We start from the raw sequence: 9987 nt of genomic DNA, 5'->3' as shown, positions 1-9987 counted from the left end.
AACCGAATGAGTCGCAGCTCAGATCAGCGGGAGTCAGATTTCATTTAGCATGTGACGAGAGTGAGGTGAGCTGACTGACAAGATGATGCCGGAAGATTTGGTTTCAGAAGTTCTGTGTTTAATATAAGCCAGTTTGTCATTGTACTGTTTTGTTATTGCTGTGTTTTTCATTAAGAATAATAATAAACCCACCATTCAAGCAATTGCCGCCACCGAATTGCCACTAATTCTAAAGTGAAATGCACACGGCGGCACAGGCATTCATAAGCCCGGTGATATTGGTATTACTGGTGTTGTCACATGTCGATTAACCAGTGGGAAAATATCCTCACCGTCACGTCCCTACTCACAGACCAAGTATACGGCTGAGTGCCTTTTCTAAAGCATCGGCTTTTCGTTTCTCAACTTGGGAAACGTTTAATATCTCAGGGAGGGTAGCAAGTAGCAGCAGTCAAACATGGTTTTTCAAATGTGAGAGGACAATCTGCAGAGAAAATCCAGACTAAACTGATGAGACGAGCGGCGAGTTTGGTGGAAAACAGTTCGGCCTGTAATTTTCTCAGAGCAGGATAGAGAAAAACAAACACCGACATGGCCGAGCCAGACGGAAATAAAATCACAGAGGAACTCCTGTACTATAAGAAATGACCCCAGGACCCCATGTGCATTTAATCCCGTGTGAGCTCAAAACAACACCCTGAACAGCAGCGCAGTCCCTCCGATCCTCTAGCACTGCTCAACTGGTCCCACCATCTCTCAGGGTACCAGGAAAGGCTAGTTCACACTACATGATTTTCGACATCGGCAGATCGCTGCACTGTTCACGCTACAAGACTTGCTGTCTTGTAATCGGGAGTCTTGAAGTTGTTGTGGTGTTCACACACGACAGGGGGTCACACGCTACATGATCTGACAATGACTCTGTCACCCGATGACTCTATCTGGTGTCCAAACTACGTTTTGTCACGAAAACACATGGGAGAAGTGACACGGATATATGACGTCAGCCAGCACACCACGCGCGAAACAGGAGTTGTTTATTTGAAAATCTTCGTAGGACAGAAACAAGCGGTGTGAGCTGTTCGCGCGATGATTTGTGCTGAAGAAACATTAAAAAATGTTTTGCGATGTCAAGCCTGTTCGCCAGGTTTCGCGGGTTTCTGTTCCTCGTGGTGACCTCACCCCATGCCTTGCTCTCTCAAGCCTAGTTCACACTACACGATTTCAAGCCCGATTTGCAAGTCACCGAGCTGTCGGCGCTCATCAGTTAGCAGTCGATCATTATGAGTGAACTACTCAACGAGTGATTGCGGAGACAATCAGCCAATGAGAGAGCAAGGCATGGAGTGAGGTCACCGTGAGGAAGGGAAACCGTGAAACCTGACGAACAGGCTTGTCATTACAAAACATTATTTACTCACCTCCAACTCTTTCTGTAGCACACACAATCCCTGCTACCCGTGTGTGCTAATCCATTCTTTCACCCACTTTGTTTGTCTTTCCCTTTTTTAATGTTTCTTCAGCACAAATCATCACACAAACAGCTCACACCACTTGTTTCTGTCCTATGTCCATCTTCAAATAAACGACTCCTGTTTCGCGCATGGTTTTCGCGTCATATATCGGTGTCACTTCTCGCGTGTGTTTTCATGACAAAACGTAGTTTGAACACCAGATAGAGTCATCGGGTGACAGAGTCGTTGTCAGATCATGTAGCTTGTGACCACCTGTCGCGTGTGAACACCACATCGTCTTCAAAACTCCCAATTACAAGATAGCAAGTCATGTAGCGTGAACAGCGCAGTGATCTGCCGACGTCGAAAGTTGTGTAGTGTGAACTAGCCTTCATTGGCTGTAGCTTGTCTCCCTGGTCACTGCGAGTGATGACGTTTTTCACACCAGAGGATGTGGAGTCGCCCGACAGTTCCAGATATTTAACTTGCCAAATATCTGTGTGGTGTCGGCGATGTGTTGGCGAGCCTCTTTGATGCGTCGTTGAGTAGTTCACACATAACGATCGACTGCGGGTGATTGCTGATCGATTGGCGAGCACTGACTGATTTGCCTCTGATGAAAGGGTTTTTGTTGGCAACATGCAAATCGGGCTTAAAATCGTGTAGTGTGAACTAGACTTCACAGAAGTGCTCTGAAGTTTCTATCAATAAATTCATCCTGATACTGGTTCACTAGGTCATGGACTAAGAGTATGATCAGGCTAAAAACTGTTGGGGAGGGAATATAGTAAAAAAAAACCAAACAAAACACACAAGACAACAAAATATTTTTTTAAATAACAAAGTTGTAATTGAAGTGGAAGAGGTGGGTCTTTAGTCATCGTTTGCTGAGAGCCTGCTAAGAGCCTGTATGTGGAATTTGTTTCAGAGTAAGATTTCACTAAAATTATACATTCTATGTACAATACCACAGTGTGGCTGAATGCTCAAATCTGATTGGTCAGAATCTGCACATTGTTACTGTATAACAGCATAGCTCAGACTGTAGTTCCGGCTGTAACACGGACAACAGGGTTATATTAATGCGCTTGTTGTACTACGTTATCGTTTCTATAGTAACAGTTCATTCACAGGGATGTGCACGGCAGCCATTTCCACATAATCTAAGACTAATAATAAACTAATTTTAAGAATGTGTTGTTTAACAAAGTAAAAGTACTGTATAATAGTTGATGTGGTGACATTTTTGTTAGGGGAGTTTTATTTAACATTTATGGATAGAGTCTCGGTTCTCAGCGCTTTGTAACAGTAACGGTGTGTCGTGAAGTTTCCCAGCACAGGAACGTCTTCAGGAAACGAGTGAAAGGAGTTTCTGGTTTTCTCTGGAAAATGGTGATGGAGTGACTGTTTATTGCTTTTATAACATAAGTGAGAACAGGAACTAACTTGTCTCTCGGACGTTCCACAACATTTAATCTAATTCTAAATGGTTCAAATCTGCAACCTGCCTTCGATCATTAATTAAACATTGATAAATTGCTGTGGGATAAGCAGAATAACACACTCCAGACTGTGCTGTCATATGAAAATAACATGCTTCACGTCATGCTGCATCACACCCCTTACCTGTGTGTGTTATTTTAGATATAACTATGCAGTCCGTCATGTTATTTCTTCCTTGTTTGTCTAAATTTTTTTGCAAGAGCAATTTAATCCATGGATTAAACCACACTAGTAATACAATTATGTTGCAGTAGATCCAAACGAAACAAAATTACCATCTTTTCAATAAAAGTTGTTTTGTAAAAAAAACCACAAAATATAATAATAAAAATAAGTGCTATATCACAGTAAATATATAATTAGCACATTTTCCTCGCACCTCCGGGGTTGGGGGTTCAAATCCCACCTCCGCCCTGGTTGCACAGAGTTTACATGTTCTCCCCGTGCTTTGGGGGTTTCCTCTGGGTACTCTGGTTTCTTCCCCCAGTCCAAAGACATGCGCTATAGTCGGATTGGCATCTCTAAATTTAAATTGCATGTAGTGTGAGTGTGTGTGATTGTGCCCTGTGATGAGTTGGCACCCTGTCCAGGGTGTCCCCCATCTTGTGCCACAAGTATCCTGGGATGGGCTCCAGGCTCCCCACGACCCTGTGTAGGATAAGCGCTACAGAAAATGGATGAATGGATGGATGTATTACCTTATAGCATTATTCGATTTGTTGACGTAATTTCCACTGAAACAGGAAGCCAGTGTTGGACATATCGAGTGGCTCCTCCCCCTTTAACAATAGCTAATAGTGTTTAGCTTACCTCACAGCCTGGCTAAGCCGTTAGAATGTTGTGGGCGGGACACTTCAGATTCTAGAGAGCATTTGACTGGACGGAAAATCTGATAAGAGGCTGAAGTGCAGAATGATGTCATCAAAATTGTCGATCCGTACTGGCATTACAGAGAGACTGTACATTTTCAATCTTCTAAATGAGAATGTTGTCATTGTTTTGGAGCTCACTAGCTTATAGACAACCTTAAGGTGAACATACTCATACCAAAAGCCACAAAAATTCAGTTTTGATTTCATTGGGACTTGAAAGGATTTAACGTACAGTGAAACCTAAAGTAATTTGTACACGGTCCCTTAACTCTCCCACAGAGAAATCAGCGTAGTGTCAGGATTACCGGGGGAAATAAATTGTTGCAGACTGTTCTGGATGTAAATAACTTAATGACACGTGTTAAGCTTTTTTTGGACAACCAGTGACGTCAGAAATCCGAATATACACACTAACTGCAGGATGTAGGGATCAGTGACACCTGGAAGCATGGGAGCACTTTTATGTTTACATGGGAGAAATCTCGGAAATTGTGTGTGTGTGTGTGTGAGAGAGAGAGAGAGAGAGAGAGAGAGAGAGAGAGAGAGAGAGTGTGAATAGTAAAGGCAGGCTGGTCAGGTGAGTGTATTGAAAATGAAAAGGCGTTTTACAGATTGTATTCTAATGTTGATGTGAAGTGAATTTCAGTAGTATTAGTGGTCAGTGAGATTAGACTTGGGGTTGAGTTGACGCCTGAGACTGATTGATTACTGAACCCTTACCGAGCATTTCTAATGTAAAAATGATTCGTTTCCTGTTTGGAAAGGAAGGAGTGCAGCTGAAAGAGTGTATCAGATAAGAGTGTAGAAGCTGAGAGAGAGAGAGAGAGAGAGAGAGAGAGAGAGAGAGAGTGTTTGTGTTTAACAGATGATATATTTGCAGACTGCACGCGCTTCTGCTTTCATCTTGAACGATATTAATGCTGTCTGATCCATGTTTATAGCTTTATATTGCAGAGCTACAGATTTTCATTAGCGCGCTGGCGCCATGAAATGATTTCCCTTCATGTCATCTAACACGTAAGCTACTTGCATTCGACTTAAATCTTTTATATTTCTATTATTTCGAAACAGTTTCTTTTAGACCTAATGCAATGGTTTGGCTTAGTGTAATTGTATTGTAGCTGTTCAAGCTAGCTGATTAGCGAGCTAGCATTTAAAATGGTCTCGGGTCAAGTCTACACTGCTGGATAATTAGAGTTTGTTATTGGAGCGTCCAGATATAAAATTAGGAATGTGTTTCAGGATTTATTAATCGGTTTTGTTGACTTTTGTGTGTAAACTGTAGATAAATAGCTGTGCTTTGGTCGGTGATAGAAGCAGCAGCGGCGTAGGGCCTCAGTCCTCGGTGTAGAGTTGAACCCTCATCCGGGATTCAAACTCCTGGGTGTTTGTGCGAGAAGAGCCTTGGCCATGGGCGACAACAGAGGTGAGTGCATTTTGCTTTCTCAGAATTAATCTATGGACTTTTTAATTAATTATTTAAAAAACAAAAAACAGGCACAAATATATATTTCAAGAGGTGGATGTGCTACCTATAGACTATTAAGACTGTAAAGGGTATTTCACAATGCAGGAGCATACAGTCAGTCAGTCTCTCTCTCTGTCTGTGTGTGTCAAAAATTAAACTACAACTGTGTTTTGTGCATTGTTCGTTTACCCCCTAAAAAAGTGTCATAGTGAAGCCTTGAAATATTTAGAGTGCAACCTAAAGAAGAAATTCCTTGGCCTTCGGTTCCTCAGATATATGTTAGTTTCAGGCAATACTAGGGAAATAATAATTCCAAATATTTACAGTGATATTTACAGAGATTGCTTTAAGAAGAAATCCAATTTCATAACATTTTGTTAGATTTTGTCACCTCGTTGCTTGACGGTTATAGGTCAGGAGTCCTGGCCATGGACAAGCAGGATTCATGTCTGGGATATTTGTATAAAAAAAATGGGGGGAGCCCCTCAAAACCTCACCCCTTATTGACATTTGGTACATCACCTTTTCATCTGGTTTGTAGCTGTGCTTGAACTGCATGATGGTGCGACACACATTGATGCGATAATGAAGTCATTACATTATGAGAAAACAGTTGCAATATTTTGATTACAATTTCGTAATATTTCAAGAAAAAAACAACTCGTAATGTTTTGAGCAAAAGGAATGATATTCTGACGTGATTGTTTCTGTTGTTGAAGGAGAAATCGCAGGGTTAGGCTTGGCAGTGGCCCTGAAACGCTGTCGTAGTCTGACAGTAGAGCGAATAGGCGAGGTAAGCCGGCTTTACGATGTGCGATATTTGGGGTTATTTTACTGTCACAGACGCAATCGCACTTCGTAAAGCATAATCGCGGTCAAGATTGGGAGTTGAGATCAGTGGCCTTGGAACGTACAACGTGACGTGCTCGTGACGAAGTTCTGTCTCTGTCAGAAATTTTTCATTAAAAAAAATTCATAAAGCGTGTAAGTGCTGCTACGACATTGGTCTAAAAACCACCAATAGATGACCGAAACCCACGGGACATCTACAAATACAGTAGTGCTGATGTGCAGTTTATTGAATTGTGGCAGCAAAGACAATGTCTCGTCAGAAAAACCAAAAAAAACCCTCTTTTGGTTTGTGGTTAAATGGATCGAGATACTAACTGGACCTGAATATACTTTTACCTGAGATGTGAAGACATCGTAGCTGAAACGTTAGCCAGTAACTTGCTGACTTTTTTTTTTTTGTTAAGGACACAAATACAATGAGCTGTGTTAGAAGTGTTATTATGAGGATAAACCCAGGACCGTTTCCCTGAGTCTGTATTAATGCGCTTCTCTGGATAGTAGTTTCGTGTACATTATTACATTTTATGCCACAGCGTTGTTGAGTTCTTGAATCTGATTGGTGAGAAGATCTCGATGTGTTATTGTTTCTATCGCAGCCGTTAGTACAAAGGGACTCGAAAGTGCTGCTGTTTAACAGAGAAAAACATAATCACTGACGGAGGAGGTTACACTTTGTGGTTTCTTGGTAACGTGACAAGCTGCCGAGAAGTGTGTTTTTTTTTTTTTTTTTTTTTGGTCGTCTCGTTAACTTCAAGGGAGAAAATGAGATGGTGACTATTTCTCATGGCTATAACTAGGGATGCACCAAAATGGAATTTCTTGGCCGAAGCCGAAACCAAATATAATGAAAAACTTGGCTGAATATTTTTCATTTCATTTTCCATAAATTTTCCATGTATTTTGCCATTTTTTTTACCATTGCATAAATTAAAAAGTCAATGTGCTTTTTAGTATTTTGTCTTGCTTTTCATAGAAAAAAAATCAATTACAAAAACTACAATTTCAAAATATTTATTTAACACTGAACATTTTTTTTCATTCCAGCAGGCATAGGCTACCAACAAGGCACAATATAACTTTAAATAAATAAATGAGTAAAATAAAAATATTTTTATGTGGTCATCTTTGAGCCCCTCTTGAATAGCCTATGTTAGGCCTATAACTGACTGCTGAAAGAATGTAACAGTCTGTAGCCTACAACTAAAAAGTGCATTAAAAAGTGCATTGACAAGAGTGCAGAAAATGGTTCCATTCGGTTATATATGGCTGACTATATTGGGGATATACACCGATCGCGTTCCTGTACACCTTGCAGAGTATTATAGTAGATATAGTATAGTTAGATATGTTGTTAATGTTATGTTCCTTGATAGATTTAGTTAGTTTAAACTGTAGATTCGTTCATTTAGTCCCCGCTGGTTTTTCCGCTTCCAGTCCATAGTACTAGTTCATGTTTCTTGTTTTGTGTTTTGACGCTGTTTTCTGTGATTGCGACTCTGAATCCTGCTTTGCTCCGTTTATGCCTGTTTGTCGATAGCCCGATAACCCTTTGCCTGTTTTGACTACCTTTTTTGGATTACGATTTGGATTTGTCTGCCTGCCCTTAAATAAATACGTCTTTACCTGCTTCCGTACTCTACTCCCTTACGTCTCGCGACGTGATGGAATACTCCGGAACAGAAACAAAACAAACGCACGTGTCCACAGTAAACTTCCGTCAATACCCGAAGAGCATGTAGCTCGTGCATGCGCGCGCCCCCTCATCAAGGTCGTGACATTTGCGCGTCTCACTCTGGTTGCTAGGCTATTTGGACGCGTCATCAAACACGTCATTGTTCGGTCAAATTTATTCGGCCTTTTCACTTATTAAATTTCGGTTGCCAAACATTCGGTGCATCCCTAGTTATAACCTAAAGCCGCTTTTCCACCGGAATTACCCGGAACAATTAATCCCAGGAACTTTTTTCATGGGACTATTTCAAGGGTTCTTCCAGAGCTTTGTTGTCTGCGTTTCCATCGTGGTCTAAAGTACCGTGAAGATTAGGCATATTAGTCCAGTGACATATGACTGTGCACGACAAGCCCTTGGTAAGGATATGAAGCCTCAAAGTATGCTACAATCAAACTGATTATTGAGACAAAGTAAGTGGATTTTTTAAAATGATGTAATAATGTAAAATGTTTGCTCGGCTAGTGGTTCGGATTCGGTGCGCTCACTGCCATGGCTTGGGTTCTATTCCCAGTCATGGAATGAATTTTTTTTTTAAAGGTAAAGGTTAGTGTTTGAAAAATGGACAGTCTGATCACATTTTCTTAACGACACTGCACAGCAACAAGCATGGAGGAGCTTCAAGCTGTGCTGCTGTAGATTGAGATGTATTGCTTTGCTAAAGAGGTAATTGAGAAAACGCTGGAGAAGAGCCGAGCAATGGTAATAAAGCGGATTCAGAATGCTCATAAAGCTCCACTTAAAGTAAACAAACGGATTTGATCAGCTATTGCTAAGATGACCGAGACGAACGCGTGTGTGCACAAGCTTCTCTCTGCACTGTTTTCCTGTGTGAACAACGGCCAGCTCGCGTAACCGACTTCATAGTTCTAAGTATACTTTTTCATCACTAGTCAACGTTTCTGGTTACCGCTGTATTTCGTCCTCAGCATAAATACTTATTAAGGCCTGAACCTCGTCGTCGGTCCAGCTGTCGTATATTTTAAGAAACCCCATTGTGTTGTTTCAAATCGCAATAAACAACTGTTACTGTACGCACCACAAAAGACTTTTAAAAATGGTAGTTGGGGAAAAAAAATGCTGCGTACACTCAACCAATCAGCATATTCAGCACGCAAGTCACACCTCCCAAGTAGGGACTTTGTGAGGGCTAAATATTTTACCTGGAACTTAATTTAGACCCTGGTACCTGTGGTGGAAACACACAGAATACCTCCAGAAGTCCCTAGTTCCTGCAGTGGAAAAGTGGCATAACTGATCAACAGGAACTAATTTGTCCTGCAGATGTTACACATCATTAATAAATTAAACATTGTAATTGTTGCCAGGTTGCTTTTGTGTAAGAGGAATAACCCACTCCAGACTGTGCTGTTCCACAACAGTAACACCCAGCATAGGGTATGGGTCTAGGTGAGAACATTTGGGGATGTAAATTGCCCAGTGTGCTACCAGTTTTGATTTGTCCTCCCCCCCCCCCCCATAGGCTTTCAATCTCATTATTTTAATTTGACAAGATAGAAGCAAATAGTAATTTCTTTTTCAGATTCTCGAAGTCCAGACAGCTCTTCTGTGTCGTCACCACCTTCAGGGAAACAATCGCCTGCTCTGGTTCCCTCAGCAGCTGCTATAACCTCACTGCCACCCGTTACTTCGGCAGTCAGCAGTCCGATTAGCAGCATGGGATCACCCTTTTCTGTCATCAGCTCTTCTCTAGGTTCCCCATGCCTCCCTGGGACGCCATCAGTGGGTTACGGCCCTATTAGCAGTCCCCAGGTAAGCTTCTGTACAATCAAAAATCCGTGTGTTGTATTATAGTTGTGCAGGAATCCACCAGTTACATCACGTTTCATTGCAATGTAAGCTTTAAAGTTAGAAGCGTTTTCTTTGTTAAGAATGGCCAAAAAATCACTAATGAGTCGGCCAAGAACAGTCTACTCCAAAACGTGATGTTCTTGAGCTGCTGTGAGTTGCTCTGGAAATCCTGTAATAGTAATTTAATTCGGCTTGGAGGGAGTTTCTCCAATGAGATGAATCTTTTTTTTTTTCCCCCCAAAGAATTGCAAGATTAGGGCTGTGGTTGATTATCATTACTATCAATTAAATTTCTGA

General features: G+C 41.3%; 1 protein-coding gene across 5 annotated transcripts in view; it reads left to right on the top strand.

Annotated features, from left to right (window-relative positions):
- The first annotated feature begins 4363 nt into the window (after positions 1–4363).
- The window catches only part of rxrba (retinoid x receptor, beta a), a 33340-nt gene continuing 27716 nt past the window's right edge, over positions 4364–9987 (top strand). For 2 of the 5 annotated variants that reach the window (XM_053637606.1, XM_053637605.1), the window contains exons 1-3: positions 4631–4846; positions 5115–5255; positions 9422–9651. In XM_053637606.1, the coding sequence (XP_053493581.1) occupies positions 5240–5255; positions 9422–9651 (246 nt within the window). In that variant the 5' untranslated portion in view covers positions 4631–4846; positions 5115–5239. Of the gene's footprint in view, positions 4407–4630; positions 4847–5114; positions 5256–9421; positions 9652–9987 lie in introns of those variants that run through there. The other 3 variants (XM_053637604.1, XM_053637602.1, XM_053637603.1) reach the window with 2 other exon arrangements.

Source organism: Ictalurus furcatus, chromosome 12 (assembly GCF_023375685.1).
Source record: "Ictalurus furcatus strain D&B chromosome 12, Billie_1.0, whole genome shotgun sequence".
In the NCBI taxonomy this organism is placed as follows: domain Eukaryota; kingdom Metazoa; phylum Chordata; class Actinopteri; order Siluriformes; family Ictaluridae; genus Ictalurus; species Ictalurus furcatus.
The sequence above is the reverse complement of the archived record's forward strand: the minus strand, read 5'-3'. Positions and strand labels throughout refer to the sequence as shown.